General features: G+C 44.1%; 1 protein-coding gene across 1 annotated transcript in view; it reads right to left on the minus strand.

Moving 5' to 3' along the window:
* The window catches only part of dph6 (diphthamine biosynthesis 6), a 64167-nt gene that overhangs the window by 36135 nt on the left and 10200 nt on the right, over positions 1-17832 (minus strand). The window contains 5 exon segments of the mRNA XM_060052582.1: positions 200-407; positions 811-905; positions 1113-1174; positions 9286-9404; positions 10589-10662. Coding sequence (XP_059908565.1) covers positions 200-407; positions 811-905; positions 1113-1174; positions 9286-9404; positions 10589-10662 — 558 coding nt within the window.

Raw genomic sequence — 17832 nt, forward strand, 5'->3', positions numbered from 1 at the left:
TTTCTCTCACTCTCTCTCCTCTCTCTCTCCTCTCTCTCTCTTCTCTCTCTCTCCTCTCTCTCTCTCCTGCTCTCATCTCTGTGAAAAAGTTATTAGGCACTAGTGGGGAAAATACAGTATTGTACTCGGATTTGCGGATTAAAACAACAATCAGCCCAACACACCCTGTCCCCCCCTCCACTACTCCAACAGCTCAAACTTCTAGATGCAGAATGAATAGTTGCACATCGACTGGCACTGAACAACGCTGTTGTGTGCACAGCAAGTTGTGATCCTGGCTGTGTGTCTTGTCTCTCAGAAGTGGGGAACTCACGGCGTGTTTGTTCTCGACGTGCATCTGGGTGAAGCGCAGGTAGCCGACCGGAGCGAAGGCATCTGCCGAGTGGATGACTGTCTCCATCGCATCGCTGCACAGAGGAACACACGAGCGTGGAGGAAACTCACAAAATTCACTGTCCAAAAGTTTTGAGAGGTGGGGTAAACTTCATAGACAGGCAAACTATACTTACTGTACAAGACCATCTTTTCTTATCTGAAGGACTAATTTCTTTCTGAATTATTACAAATACATGATCGATTCTTTTTTTTTCCCATGACAATAAAACACAGATGGACATATCTGCTTATGTGGATTTTATTCTACTTAGTATTTTATCCTTTTTGATAAGAAGACAAATTGCATGATGTCAACCTTATTATTTAACCGTATATATTCCAAATTTTCTTCGAGATTGTTTCGTGTTTCCTTCTTCTTCTAACCCTAACCCTCTTATGTGATTATTTAATTGTACTCAGTTGACTTCTACTTACATCACTATTTTCTTCTTGAAAAGAGGACAGTCAAGGGTGAAGGTCTCATACTCTCCACCTTCACCACATATATGGACGCCATATTTTTCGGATAGCTACACCGCAAAGAAATAATGACAAAACATTGTAGCCTTGGAACTATTAAAGAACATTGGGAATAACTCTACTCTCAATAAACAACTAATTAAAAAAGGTAATTATTTATTTCCGAAAGGCCCAAATATTTACACTGAGATGAAATGGAGACTGTTAAATCTAGTTGTTGTTTTTTTATTAATTAATTACTTCCAATGACCAATTACCTGTCTCAGATAAGGCTGCATGTCTGCCAACGGTTTCCCCAAGTGTTTGTCTGGATCCAGGCCTGGTAACAATGAAACAGATAAACAGACATCACACACACGCCACAATATACAAACACACACACACAGATGGAAACTTGCACGTGGAGGGAAAGGATGGAACACACCCTTTGTACACAATAAGAGAGAGAGAGAGAGAGAGAGAGAGAGAGAGAGAGAGAGAGAGAGAGAGAGAGAGAGAGAGAGAGAGAGAGAACATACAATTGAAAGAGATCGTGAATACAAAAGAGAAAGAGAGAGCGAGAGAGAGAGAGACAGATTTGATCAACATCAACAAAGGACACACGTAAACGTGCATGCCAGATCTATTTGTTTGACTCTGCGAGTCGTGTACACAGATCTCTCCGGGTGAGGGGAACAGTTTTGGGTCTGCGGCCAAAGCCTGCCTCATCATGTTTCCCTCTTTGAGAACGTTATCATTGGGAAATGGATCATGTTTATTTACCTTCTCCCCTTGCCACCTCCTGCCCAGAAGTGGTGTGGAAGGGACTCGGAGGCCTGGGAAGAGAACAGCAGCCGTGGAAAAGGGAAGGGTGACGCAGGGTCTTTTACCCGTTGGTTCCACCCATGCACTTTATCGCTCAATCTTTGACATATTCCATGTCCTTGATTCTCCAAATTGTTCCTGTGTAATTCCCCATGAAATCCGATTCAAACACCTTTTTCAGCCACGCGGTCAATTACAGGATCAAATGAATCATAAGGTGAGATCCTTTTGCCCTGACAACCCCAAAGGTCAATGTGTCATCCCTGGTTGTCCCATGTGGAAGTAGGCATGGGAGGGAGGCATGAGTGTGGGGGTGGATGGGTCTGGATGGAAGAAAGAGTGGTGACAGTTTAACTCTGTGCATGACAGGCGGTCTACATCTCAGACCAAGCAGTGCCACCACCCCTCACTCCTGCTCGCTGTAGAACCCATTAATCCAGGGGGAGGGGAGTTAGGGGAGAAAGGGAGAGGGAGAGAGAGAGAGAGAAAGTGGGTGGGTGGAGAAAAAGGGTGGAGATGATGGGGTGAATAAAGAAGAAGAAAAAGAAGCCCTTACTCTCTTCCCAGGGGAACTATGGTCTTTAATTAGTGTGAGAATATCTAATCTCGACATTGTCTCATCTTAACCCTGCCACAAAGGTAATGAGGAGAGGAAGAGAGGGAGAGAGGGAGAGAGAGATAGAGCGACAGAGAGAGAGAGAGTGAGAGAGAGAGGGAGAGCGCAAAAGAGGGTAGGGGATGAGAGCATTAAAATTCCATCCTATTTAAATAGCCTCTTTAATTAGTCATGCCTTTTAACACATTTTAATGATTGGCTTCAAATTGCTAGGGGATGTCGCCTTTTCTTTAATGTGTTCATTAACTTTCCTTCTCTTAAATAATACATGCTACATGATTTGATATTTACGGGCGGGATGATAGAACTACATGTGAAGGAAGCCCGTCGGTGAAAATGACGTAGAAGTGCCATTCAAACGATGGAATCTGTCCCTAGGAACACTTAACACTTGTACGAGTGTCTCCTAATTGACGTCCTTGATTGACTAAAAAGGTTAACACAACTGTTGTGGAGATGGAGATAGGTGCAATGAATCCACTAGGGACCACCGTCGTTTTAAAAGAAGAAAGAGAACGACTTCCCGACCACCAACCCATATAAGTCTCCTCCAAATCTAGCTGCATTCATCTGCATGATCTTCCCATCGCCGTCTCCTTTTCGACCTGTTTAACAACTTGACCTAAACCCAATTACCTAACCTCATTATGCAACATTAAACCCAAATAAGCCCACTAGAAGTGGCCATTAGTCTGCCAATCGAGACAGCAAAGACCACACTTTGGCGGAGAGAATAGCGTCATTTAGGAAGACCAAGAGGAATGGCTGTCCTTTAAAAAAGGCTCTTTTTATCCTGTGTTATTCTATAAAACCGCCATTAAAAGGTGGTGAACTTTTAAAACAAGGCTCATGTAATGAGAAAGTACATCTCGCTTTACTGCCTTATCATAAGTTGTTGGGCTTATCAAGGAATGAAGTTTAGTCTAGAAGGCGTTTAAGAATTTTTGTATCTCTTGCATGTGTGGAAAAGGCATTTATGTATAATAATCAAAGTGCAAAAATGTAGGAAAATACAATTGCTGCATTGTAAAGATAAAAGAACTACAACTGAATAATAAGCCTGAGTCTGTTGAAAGAACAACTCATTCATGAAATCCAAGGCTTTCAAAGATGAAAAGATGAACTCTGCAGTCTATTTTCCCCTTGTTGAAAGTCAATGGCAATTATTTGGTGGGCAAAGCCTTTGACTAATGCTTTTTAGCAAGCCTGATTGGCCCGTGTCTACCTTTAAAAGGTCGATTTATGTAAGCCAGCGGCGGCAGGCAGCCCATTTAATTGAAAGTAGATCTGAATTTTCCCAGGCTCTGATATATACACTGAGCCTAATGCTAAATTAGAAGCTGGAGGAGATTTGAGATATTGTAGAGTAGAGTATCATCGACATAAAGGGGTTGTCTTTAGATCTTGCATGCTGTCTGACGGAACACCTTTAATCCTCGCTTCTGAGAGAAAAGGCAGAGGAAATTGGATTCACAGTGGTTAACATTTCGGCTTTTAAATGCAAGAAATACACATTTCTCTGGTGGAAGGTGAGCTACATCAGACAAATGCTTTCAAAGACCTTTGGCAAAACAATAGTTGTTCAACATCACCCAATCTTAATCTCTTATAGAAAATAAAACAGTAGAAGAAACTGTAGGATGGTGCATGCACACAAACAAAAGATTCTGAGAGGAAGCACTACTTTGGAAAACTTTAGAAAACAAGAAGGTTCAATCCAATCTCCTATTTAACAGCATCTTGTAATACATTTAAAAAGTAGTTCAGGCTGAAAAGTACTTAACTCACTGCATGATTTTCTTAAGCCTTGGGGGTCTTATCCCGAATTAAGCCACTCTTTCTAGATATTGTTATAAAATAGCTTGTTATCAGTCACAACCAATTAAAGATTGCAAACCACAACTATTGGTAGTTAGTTCTATGGTTTGCACCTACAACTTTTCCTTTACAGTATAACTGTACTTACTGTATCTAATCAGTGGCACTTTCTGTAGAATTTTAAGTGCTCTGCATTGTGCTGACGATGAGTCATTAGGAACAACTTATCTTGTTGCATGTTCACATCTCCAGAGAACTAATCTGATTGGTGAGTACTGAACAAAAGATGAGCCATAACTAAGGTCTTGAAATAATATCAAACAAGTCTGCCATTATTGTAGGAGTCCTGATTTGAAACAGATTGCATTAAGACGGCTTCAATTTAATTTGTGACCATTTACACATTCATACCCAGACACTGATGGGGAAACTGCAATCATTTCACCTAATTGAATTTCCTTCCGATAACAGAAAAGTTGTCTGCAGCAGTATAATCACATCAAATCGTATGGTATATGGCCAGCCTAAAGGGAATAATTGAAAGGGAATAGAATAATATTTCCAATGAATAATATGGGTAGTAGGTCAAAAATAATACCATAGAATCCATAATATTTAAAAGGTGTGCAATAACAAAGTGCAGTTAAAAAACTGTTAGTTCAATAAAAAAAATAGCAGAACCAATTAATTGATTTTCTAGGATGAGCTAAATGAGGATATATATTGCTGAAAAACGTATAAATGATCATAGCTTCTACCATTTGTTCATTTCATCATTAACCCTTGAACTAACTTGATGACTCTGTTCAAAGACATTAATGTTGGCTGGGAATGGGCCAAGGTGAGGGTTAACAGAACGAATAGGTATGATGGATGTCTTGAGACATCAAAACCTAGGAAACAATCCATCTATTGTGTATCGCTTTGAACCAAAAACAGGGTTTGGCTAGTGGACAATCAATGGCACTTTGTCCTAATGCTATTCTTAACATTCATGAATACCAGCACCCAACAAACAAATAAATAAATAATAGTAATACAGATTAAACATTATTTGTATGTTTGTGTTGTCCTTGATGATGTAAAAAAAAACGGCAACGTTGATTTATAATGTTCTCTATAATTACTAAATTAAAACGCAATTAACCCGCACTCTGGGCAGGAGGCTGAAAAGAGAATGTGACCTGAGCCAAGGTTACCCTGTAGCACCTCAAGCTACTAATTCATCACTGCTGCCACTGTCTTTCTTTGCTTTGTTTGGATTGCCACAGAGCTTCACTACAATACCAGTTAACAATAGAGACCAGAACATTACTGTCAGGTGTACATTTTAATAACAGGTCTTTAAAATTAGTTGAAAGACAACTGGAAGGAAAAGCGTATTGTTCGGTCAGGACTTTTCCTTGTTTAGTATGCAGTCATTTACCGCACAATTATTTATGCGGTGAGTATTTGCATACATTTCGGTCTATAATATATATGGCTTTGGCAACGACTGTATTATGACTTTAGTCTTTATTCATTCTGCTGTAACACACAATGCACTTAGACTAAAAACATAACATTACAGGTATGCATGTGCATACACAAAGGTTGTCAAAACTGCGAAATACATTGTATGTGATGTTAATTGTATTACTAGCGTGCGTTCAGTTTCAGACAATTAGCATGGCGGTGGTTAGAACGCTGTACGAAGGCAATAAAAATATATGTATCAACGCAACAACCTCTCCCACCGTACACAAAGGGGAGCGTTTGCGGAGAGTGGAAAAGATCACGCAGTGATAAAGGGCTTCCGACGGATCAGCCTTGATTCCACACACGCCAATTATATATGTAGCTAAGGACCAATTAACTGCTGGAGGAGACACTGAACCTGCAACCCCGCAGCCACCTGCGCTAATCAATCAATTAACTAATTACATGAATATTTAACGGTCCCGTTTGGAATCGCCAATTACCATGCTTGTAAATGATGTATGATGACGAGATAATGCAGAAAAAACGAATCCCTGGTTGTTCAGGATGTTTTGGTATTTTCTCTCTTATGTCTGCATCTATCCCGCCAATTAGAGGTGACTTCTGACATCCTGATGCGATCAACCTTTTCAGGAAAAGTTCAGACGTCACAACAAATGCATTTCCGCATCTTCAAAGACTGGAATTTTCCCTATATCTGTGTGGGTTTAAGGTTGCCATTGTTATTAAAAACGAATGCTACAAGAGAATTCATTTCGAAGATAATCCCGCGTTTGGACAGCTGTCTTTTCACTCTACGGATTTGTCATCTTAAAATAACCATTTTCTTTTATTTCTTGATCCGTTCACCATTAATTTCCATCCCTCCTCTTAAGTCGGTAACGAAGGAATACTAAGCTCCTCTAGACTAGTTCTTGCAAACAAGAAACCCATATTACTCAGTCCAAACACCACAGGATATCATGAGCTACTTTGGCTGCCATTTCAGATGTGGCTTTAACCTTTGCCCTGCAAGACTTGTTCTTTATCTCCCACTGAGGTCCGTGCAAGTAAATCCTTCCAAATCTCTCCCTCTCGCTTTCTCACAAAAAAACACATTCACACACACACACACACACACACACACACACACACACACACACACACACACACACACACACACACACACACACACACACAGACACACACACACACACGCACACACACACACGCACACACACACACACACACACACACACCTAAGGCCTAGGGGTACGCCCCTCTGTCAGCCAATCTCCCCAAAACAGCACACCTCACTGCTCAGACCTGCTCCCGCCAAAGCTGCAATTATGTGAGTGGTGCCTAAAGTGCCCTGGGCTCCTGCAACCCTATTCACTTCTCTGCTTTCTAATTACCCCCCGCCTCGGGATAGGTGAGGAGTCAGGGTGATAAGATCTTTCTTTCTCTACCTGTAGCCAAAACACATATTCAGACACACGCGCATGCACGTGCACTCTCACGCTCTCTCTCGCTCTCTCTCGCTCTCTCTTTCCCCCCCACACTGCAGAAGCCCTAGAGCTAGCTAAGATACACATTCCGGTACACCTGAGGTAATGCTCCTTTGTAATTGTAATATGGGGGCGGGGGAATTGCAGAATATGTGCGTTCTGGGGATTTTTGTCTGTCTTTAGTGATGTTTTTTTACAACGAGAAGTCACAGGGTTCATTGAGCGCCTCATTTTAAGACCAGACAGTTGACGGTTAAAACAAAAGGGTCAACCAAATTGGCTGATTACCTTTTTCTAATTGACCATCACTTCAATGGGTTTAGGGCATTCCAATTAGAGTCATATATGTCATAGATCATAGTCAGATGTCAACCGCTGATATGGGACCAGTGTACAAAGAAGAAAAAAAATCATTTAAAACATTGGTCTCAAGCAAACTTTTAACACACAAACCATGACAAGGCCTTGGGCAAACTTTTGATAATCATCTTGCCATTCATTAAACCATCAACTAACCCTAACCCTAACCCAATAAATCTGACAGATACAGTGCAAAGGATTAATGGGTGGTGGCCCATCCTAAGCATTCCTTTGTGTAGCACGTATCTCGTTCATCTCATCTGCGGTGTTGACAGACATGCAGACAATCCTGAATTTGTTCCGCGGGTCACCGGTCTCGCCGAGACCTCTCCTTAACAGGTTGCAACCAAAGGCGACAACAAGCACTTAAGGAGCGCGTAAACAGTGTCTGCATCGTGATCTATCGCCACGCGCGGTTTGAAAATGAAAAAAGAAAGACTCTTTTGTGGCTGTAATCATCATTTATCACCGCTGTGGTCAAAGGAAATCCGTACCCCCAGTCAAGTAGATACAGGTTAGAAATACCCCCACCGTGTACCCACAAAAAGAAGAAAAGAAAAACTCTCTCTCTACTTTTCTGTTATTCTGTAATCCAATCCCTCTGTCCTCAGGCTCCAAAACAGGTAGGTAGACAGAGTAGATGACAGCCCCATTTACCTCACCCCTGAGTGCCAGAGAGACACACAGAAAAATAAGCAGATGAATAAGAAGGTAAATGAGATGTATTAGATTTTAATCTGCACTTCACGGACCACAAAGGTGGAGTTATGCACAAGCCGGAGTACAGAATGCTGTTTCGAGACAATGGCTATACGCGCCGCGCTTATTGACAGGTTTCATTAGCGTTGCGGTGAAATCACTCCCAATCCACGCAATGCATTTTCAAACTGACTATGCATTACCCCCCCCTCCCCACTCCCCCCATCAACCCCCCTGCACCCCCTTTCAGACGCCGACAGTTACCTCCTCCTCCTCTCTCTTTGCCTCTTATCTTTTCATATTGTTCTCTGGCTGAATGCTTTCGCCGTTGGCACAGGTCTCAGCGTCACCGCTAAGCCTTAGATTAATGATTCGGGCATTACTTTCCCTCTCGCGCCTCTGATTACAAACAGCACCGCGACCTCCCCCCCCCCCCCCCCCTCCCTCCTATCTCCCTCGCTTACCCCCACAGTCTCTCGGCCCTTTCATCAACGAAGAAGAAAGTCGGTCTTACCGTGGCAGGATTTTGTTCCTTTTTTTGGCCATGAAAAGGACAGGGATTAAGTAACCAAACGTTAAGAGTACGAGAAGGGGACGTTTGGGGCAACTACAACCCACGCACCGCCACTGTCGCGAGAAACAAGATGGACGACGGTTTGCATAAGGGATAGATTTTGGTGTCTGTGTCTTTTTGTAGTCCGAATAGTATTGACCGATAACGTTTGAGTTTTGGTTGAATGCATCCAAACTGTCCGCATGGAGGGTAACAATCTTGAAAACCCAGTGGCTATCATCTGATGATGATTTAGCTTTAGATAAGCTTTGATATCTGGTAATAGAGATAAGCCGAAATGCGGTCTGGATCTGAAACATCTACCAAAAATACTGATGGTTGTGTATTCTGTGCAGGAACGTCACACTCTGTAATCGTGAAAGAATCCTGTTGTAGACGTCATCTATCAACTACAATTCCATTCTTGCGGCTCAAGTTGCTAATCGGACTGTAAAACAATAACCGGCGCATGGAAGTCGCAGTCTTGGCCCGGATATCTGTTATCCGGCTACACAAGAACACCCAGAAATATCGGCCGTGGTCCCCAGCGGTAAATCGTCGTTGCACAATAGCCGATGGTTTGTGAGATTGGTGTGGGAGCGACACGAACTCACCGAACGCGGCAACTTTGATGAGAATGGCGTGGAGGCCGGTGGAGATCATGTCGGACAGCAGAGAGTCCTGGTCGCGGCGCCACAGGTAGGCCAGGGGCGTCAGGCCCAGACGCAGACACCTGCGGAAGGACGGCAGCATGGGACATAAGAGTTGACGTATGTTGTATGTTTGAGTATCTTTCAGGGCCAGGGTAGTCTGGTGATGGGAAGAAGGTTCCAAGTCCCAGCTGAAAGGTTCTGAGTTCAATCCCCAATGTCCACAGAACACCTGTATGCAAACCTTGAGCAAGACTCATAACCTCTACCTGCTCCTAAATGACCTGTAGCTAAAAAAAAACCACAGTGGGTTTGGACTCAAGCGTGTGATTATATGACTCAAAAGTAATCAGTTGTGGTCACAGTGATTGACGCGTCAACTGTTGGCTCTAAAACTTTCTCCACTTGTGGGCAGGCCGGCCCTTTGATAGTGCCACAGACCACACTCCCACCCACGACTATTGTCTGAGAAAAGGCAAAGGAGTAATTATCCTGAGAAGGCACCATTTTAAGCTTTACTTGTCTGGCGCATTAACGTGTGTCAAACACGCACATACGCGTGTGCACGGGCACACCGGTCCGTGCAGGTAACCAGAGTCGCAACAGGTCAGAGGCTGAGGAGACGCCTCGAGGTGTGTGTGCGTGTGTGTGTGTGTGTGTGTGTGTGTGTGTGTGTGTGTGTGTGTGTGTGTGTGTGTGTGTGTGTGTGTGTGTGTGTGTGTGTGTGTTTGTGTCTGGGTGTGTGTGTGTGTCTGGGGTGGGTAAGTGGAAACAAAGGTTGATTGACAGCAGGATTTGTTCATAAGCAGAGAGCTCTGCGGTTCTGTTGGAAACATAAGACAAGAGACACTTGTGCTACCACGCTTCAAATTGCAGTGGTCGGTCTCGAAGGTCAAGAATGAGGAAGAACAATGACTTAAAAGGGAATGAGAAGAAGAGTGAAAAAAAACACACACAGCTCTTATAATAGGTGCGCCAAACACTAGCCCTGTTGCAGAGCTGCATTATTGTAAAGCAAAAAAATTGCATGCCTTGGAGGATTATCATTGACATTAACGTCAATAACAACACGCTTTACGAGATTCAAAAGTATACGTTTTGAATCTCTTTTTTGAATCATTTTAAGTTAGAATATTTGAGTGACACAATGGGTCTTATCATGGCCCTTTTTTGGGTTGATTATCTTTGTATATCATCATTTGTAAATAATTATGTATTGAGATACATTCATAGAGAAGGTGTGTGTGTGTGTGTGTGTCATACTTACACATTTTCCACACGGACCCTCTGGTAGTCGGACAGAATGGCCCCTACAGACACTGCCTCCACAGCCTCTTTTTCCTGTCAGGACAAGCAGAGGAAACAGGGGAAGAGCCTTTCTTCAAACACTGTTCCACTGTCATTCAACCATGGAGACAAATAAAGGAGACGAGAGATGCATCAATCATCATCCATCAATGCAACGCACCCGTTTGCTGTAAACAATATGGCAAGGTGCAAAAAAAAGAGGAAACATTTCAATATTACATGGTGACAACAAGTCCATTATCACATTGTCAGGAAGTAAACATCAAAGAAACAGAGTGTGTGGACAGGCCTCCAAGTTAAACTGATATGCCCTGGACATTAAAAAGGATATGGAATTTCTACGTGTGATTCTGTGTGTGGAGGTGCGTGGGTGGTTACTTTTTTCAGTTGACATTAAAAGATCTTGCATTCAGAACGTCTGTAAATGTATCCATGAGGGGCATTGTGTGTTATAAATATATAAAACACAAATATAAATAATAATAATAATAATAATAATAATAATAATAATAATAATAAGCATTAAGATAAACTCGTTGTGATACACCATCACATTTAGGAGATTGTATAACAGAGAAACAAAATTTTGATAAACGACTGCATTATATTCCGTCATGGTTGAATTACTGATATAAAAACAACGACACATGAACATAACTCACACACACACACACACACACACACACACACACACACACACACACACACACACACACACACACACACACACACACACACACACACACACACACACACACACACACACACCTGCGGCTTCATTAGAACATAACACGGGTTGTAATTAGAATGAGAGGCCAGGGTAGAGGCGGCATGGGGATGCACCGGTCTTTCACTAAATTACCTTGTAGCCATTATCAATTTCCCAGCCTACTGGTCCTCAAGATATCCCCCTCCCAGCTCCCCGCCCCCCCCCCCGCCATGGCCCCTGTGGTCCCTTCTTGCAATTTCTCTCTGCCTGATAAACATGCTGATTAAAGCGTACAGCGTGTAAACCTTTGATACTTTCCTAAATGAAATCCGTGCCCTGCCTGGGGCTTTTGTGCTGCGCTACGATGGGCCTGACACACAGATACACACATGCACACATGCACGCACACTCACGCACACACATAAATATAGAAAAAAATTCACACACTGCCCCAGCGACGCGCAGCTAATCAGATGAAGGTGTGTGTGTATGTGTGTGTATGTGTATGTGTGTGCGTGCGCGTGCTTGTGTTTGTAGTAGCCACAAAGCATCCTCGAGGCACGGTATGAGACTTGGACAGCGTCCAAAAATGTACAGTTGGAGACGCACACACATGTATATTGTACACAGAGACAAAGAAAAAAACTTGACCTACAATTCGACTTTTGACATGAAGATAAACACAACAGATTTAAGCATTGACTTGGGAATTCCTTACTTGTATATATTGTGACCTAAAATCGAGCATATTTTGTAGTCAAAATCAATACAGTGACTGCAACTGAACCAGACTGTCAACATTAACGCCGGAAAGAGCTACAACAGATTCAAGCAAGTACTTCAAGGTACAGAATCACAATATAAACTCTATTCCAATACGATGATCATGCGCATCCTCAAACACATTGCCACTTCCTAAAGAGGCAAATTAGGAGTGAGAGATATTGTTGAAGTGGAGAAAGATCTAAATAGAAATGAAATAAGGGGAAAACGAAGAGACAATAGGACAACAACAAAAAGAGGAATGTTTGCGAACGTGGGAGGAGTATAACAGCAACCATTGCTAGCTATAGTCTTGCTCTCATTTCTACCTTGTTCTGTCCATTTCTCTCTCAGCATACTGTGGTGCTTATCAGACGAGGCCTCAGAGGTTTCGAGCCCCACCAAAAGCGTGTTTTCCTTTTTCCTTCTTTCTCTCCCCACTCTCACCACAGATACAATTATCACACAGACGGTAAATACCCTGGACCGATCCTCCCTACGATAACAAGAGGTTAGCTTTCGCAGCACGCACTACTTGTTTTCCAATGGAGGGGCTAACTGCTAAAGCCGTTTCACTGAGAGGGACTCATAGAGAGGCCCCGGAGAAAGGGAAGGTTATTTTTGGATATGATTTTGTTATGGTTGCCATTACGACTATCATCGGGAGACAGGGAGGAATGAGGAGCTTGCTAATGCTGCGCAAGACAAACTGAGACAATTTGATTGTGTGAATTCTAGACATACTTTCCGTCTACTGTGGGAAAAGCGTGTGAAGTAATTTAAAGTAGGATGGGGTGGGGGGGGGGGGAGATGGGGGGATTGGGGGGGGGGTGAGGAAGGGATGCATAAATCTGTGTGAATGCATACCTGCAACCATGTGTACTCACGGCGTTGTAAAAAAAATACAAACTTAGACTTTATGCTAGTTGAAATATTTATCCAAATGCTTTATGGTCTGAATATTTGAAAAGGCTAAGAGGCGGCTTATGAACCACAGTATAATGTTCGATAAAATCTTTATGAGCGCTATCTGGCCCAAGTGGTGTTTTGACTGCGTTAGGGGGGGGATCTGGGTGAGGAGCAATGGCAACGATAACATAAATCAAGGCAGAAGGTCACCAGGACTACGCCAACCCACAAACCACATCTCTCGTCTTCATGACTGCTGGCATGGGATCCCAGTAAAAATAAAACGCAGAGAAACGTCCATCCTTTCCCTGTGATCTTGAGTCCGTTTTCCCCCCAGGTTGAACCCCGTTGCGAACCCCTCAACGGATTTAGGATAGGATCAGCTGTTCCAGGTACCATGAGGGTTCTGGGTTAATGGATGCCCACCCAGCAGGACTAAATCCTGGCCTAAAGTGCAAGGCAACCACGGACCCCCACCCCCACCACCACCACCACCACCACCACCACCAGCCTCCCAGCCCCCAAAGCAGCCCCGTCCCGGGCAGACTAAACAAAGGCCGGGTCCAGCCCCTCGCCGTCTCCCCTCTCCCACATAGACAGCCCAGCTATTAACGAGGATGTATAGCCCAGAGCAGAGCAGGCGCTCAGTCCCCCCAGCTCTGTCCATCAGGGTACTTAGCCCCATGCAGTCATTAACTTCTGTTACTAATTGTCAAATTCATTAAACTAATCCTTCCCCCCGCATGCCGGAGTCTCCTGTGGAAATGGATGAAGCGGGTTGAGTTATTAAGATGTCAGCGACGGGGAAGATTAAGGCCGGCGGACATGCTCTACAAAGAAACGACACGGCCATTAAACTCTATTCCAAGGTAGCGCATAGTGTGTGATATATTTTAATTATATATATATATATATACATGCGTCTTGCTGGTGGGGTTGAGGGGGAGTGTAGTTTAAATGTATTTGCAGCCGGAGACGCGCCCCCCCTCGGTCAAGATTTGTGTTTCTTGCCCTGGAGATACGAACGCGGAAATCACGAGAGAACAAAAGCGTCTCTTGCGTGCGACTGTGACTATTAGATCAACTCAACTCGGGGGTTTGAGAGACAATTACGCCTCACACTCTGTCTGGGTAATATCCAACAGACAAAGCCATTAACGGCAACCAGGGCAATTAGAAACCCATAAAATATTAAAAATTCAATATTCATATTCACGTTGAATACATCAGAGGCCTCATTAGACCTCTCTCAATGGCTGTCACAATGAAGTCTTAATTATACACCCTAACAATGCAGGGCGACGTTTTGTAGAAGAAAGAAAAAAAAAAACAGTACCGCTCCCACTCCATCCAATTCTTATTACCTACTTCTGCTGCAGCGGCTGACCTGAACGCCGCTGGATAAGGCAAAGAGAGCCAGATCGTCTCCTCCACATTATAAAGTCAACCCTTTTTATACATCTAATCCGAAGTTGTTGACATGGTTTCCATCACATTATTGCCCTTCCTGTGTATATGGCGTGCCTGAGCTTGATGGCGGGGAAGGCAGCGTTGAGAAATTAATTAAAGTGCTCTGAATGACAGTTTGCTCAAGGGCATCGCGGGGTAAAAGTCACGCTCTCTTCATGGCCGCTGTTGTTGTTTTCCTCGTCATATCCACACCTCTTTTAACCCCCCCCCCACCCCCCACCGCTCTAACATACCCTCTCTCCCTCTCAGTTCTCTCCATCCCCTCTTCATCCCTCTCTTCCATCAAGAGAGTGGCTGGACGCGACGTGGTTTTAAAGTCGCCTCTGCATTACATCTGCTCAGGGCGTGCCATAATCTAATAGCATTGTTCTCTCCCTCTCTCCCCCTCCCCCCATCTCTCTCTCTCTCTCTCTCTCTCTCTCTTACTCTCTCAACGGTGTATACATGCGGGGGATTGGCAGACCTTGATGTAATGGTACATGTTGATGTGGTGGAAGTGCCGAGAACGTTCCCCCCCCCCCCCCCCCCGGGGGGGTCAAGCAATTGTGTGTAATGTAACGGGGAGCATGTTGTAGGGGGTGTCCTGACTTCCCCTCCCTCCAAAACCTGCCATGAAGCTTAGGGTGATGGCTGGGTGAAACACTGGATATTAATGTTCGATCACCCCTCCCCCCCAAACCCCATCCACCCGACCGCCCCCGTTACCGTTGTTCCAGATCTCAGTGCAGACAAATGTACTTCAAGGTTCAGGGTGGTTCACCCAGAGGGACCCTGGATGAGAGTGGCACCAACTTTAGAAACAACAAGAAGATTGTTGTTTTCTTCGAATCTTTCCACAACTCGATCCCTACAAAATTTTCGCAAAGCCGTCAACTTGAAGCAGCTGTCGAATGACGGGTTGTTCTTCTTCGGAATTTCGAGTACCGGCTGGAGTGATGACGCACCGGGCATCACTCTGCAACCGCATGGAGAGTGAGTGGGAGGTGGGGAACCAACGAGAACAAACAAACTCTTCGCCAAGACCTTCTGCTTTGAAAACATACAAAATGTTCAGACCGGTTCCTGAGATGACACAACTTTGAGTGAATCAGAGATTGGTGAGAGAGAGAGAGAGAGAGAGAGAGAGAGAGAGAGAGAGAGAGAGAGAGAGAGAAGGATGGTGAAATCTGCTCTCCTCAGCTGGGAACTAGGACCTCCAAGCAAGTGTGAGGAGATGTAGGAGAGGTAGCTACAATAGCCCCAATTGCCTCATCAACACGTTTCAAGTCATGACGTCCGTGAAGTCTGAGAATCTTGACAAGTGACGAGATTACTTGGTACCGTTGCGGGCAGGACTCAAGTGAGCGAGGGAGGAAAAAGCAGGGAGGTTGGAGATTCTTCATCCATCACCAGACTCTTACTGTTGATGGGCATGAGAATAAAAAAGCTTTGATGTTTTTTTTAAATAGACACACATAAAGCATACCATGCACGCACATCCACACACAGACAAACACACTCTGGCTGTGGTGTGGACAGTGATGCCTTTGCAGTGATAGAGGAGGCCTACAGGGCATCGGGGCATGGGCATAAACATGCCAGGCCGTGCAGCTGGAAAACCTAGAAATTCATCAGTGTTAGAAAAAGAGGGGAGATTAACGTTTCACAAGCGTCCTCCTCCCTGATATATATGGTTACACAAACATAGGCCCAGTCATCAGGGCAAGGAGAGGGGAGGAGAGAGAGGGAGGCCAAGGCAAGCACAAAGCCATGGTTTGAGCCGGGCCAAGGACAAGGAGGCTTTCCATATCAACAGGCATGGAAAACTCAATGCTGGGAAGCAGCAGGGAGACATAGGGAGGTCTATCAATGTGTGTTCATGAATACCAGCAATTCAGGCAGAAGGCAATATTTATTGCTTGGCCCATGAAAAAAAGACATCCACCCCCATTCCCGCATAAAAGAAGGACTGTTTCTACTTTTAACAGATTATCAATTGCTCCTTTAAGGCTCAGAGGATTAACGGCTTAAAGGTTTTTTAAGTTGACATTAATAGTTGCGTTTTGTAGTCATTATATTGGCGAGGCGTTTGAATGAATCAAGGGATTTTCAAAGTTTGATTTCCACCGAGAATAAGACTGATACTGACCTGCATCATAATTTCAAAGTCTATAACAAGTCCATCCATGCTTGGCGAAGAGGATTTCCCAATAAGGAAAAGTGTGCGGGGGAAATGTAAACATAAGTTGTAGAACACAACGAAAGCCACCATTTTCAGTAGATTGAAAAAATACATATGATCCACGTAAAACCACTGTTTAAAAAAACCAAACGCACATACTCGACCCCCCTCCCCCCACACACACACACACACACACACACACACACACACACACACACACACACACACACACACACACACACACACACACACACACACACACACACACACACACACACACACACCCCCACCCACACACACACACACACACACACACACACACACACACACACACACACACACACACACACACACACACACACACAAAACACACAGTCAGGCACAAAACGACATGAGAACGTACACTTATGCGCTAAGAAATGTAAATGTTTTCCCGGTGAGGTCAGGATCGAGACTCTCAGCATTTCTGGGCTCTCCAGTGTTTCATTCTCCAAAGACCAAACAGACAGCCCCCCCTCTGCCCCAAAAAAAGCCCTCTTTCTTCCCCCAGCCCCCCTCCCCTCACGGCCTGTCCAGGGAGACTGGAGGGAAATATAGTGGCAATGATTTTACACTCCCTCCAGACTCCAGACAGTGTTTTTCTACGGCCGGTTATGACTTTAGCTGCAGGAGGTGATGGGGGGCCCTACCACAAATATTTCTCAAAGGGAATGCGCTACAATACAGAGCATAAAAGAGCCTCTTAATTTCAGAGTAGATGGGCCGAGGGCGCTGACTGATTTAGAGCGGTCTTTTATCCTTCTGGTCGGAGGGGAACAGTGATGCAGTATTGGGCCAGGCTGATGGGGAGCCGGGTCACTCTGTGGGGGTTGGGAGGTCAGCAGTGGAACCCAGGGGTGCTAAGAGGTTGCTTTTACATCTCGTGGATAAGCTTGTTTGAGACAACAGTAGGTTAGATCGCATTATTTTTTTATGTACTTACTTTACACTTACTTCGGTTTATTCTGTTGATTCAGGAAAGTAGAACCATAAATATTCAAAGATTTAATAAGAAGATGGAGAAACTATATTCGAGAGTTATTGGAGTGCCAATCCTGAAGAGTTTTCGGTTAATAGATGTATTTTAAGTCACAATCCAACGAGTTAACACAATGGTGATTAACCTATTTATCACTGATGAAAGCACTTGAAT

This window comes from Gadus macrocephalus, chromosome 5 (assembly GCF_031168955.1).
Source record: "Gadus macrocephalus chromosome 5, ASM3116895v1".
Lineage (NCBI taxonomy): Eukaryota > Metazoa > Chordata > Actinopteri > Gadiformes > Gadidae > Gadus > Gadus macrocephalus.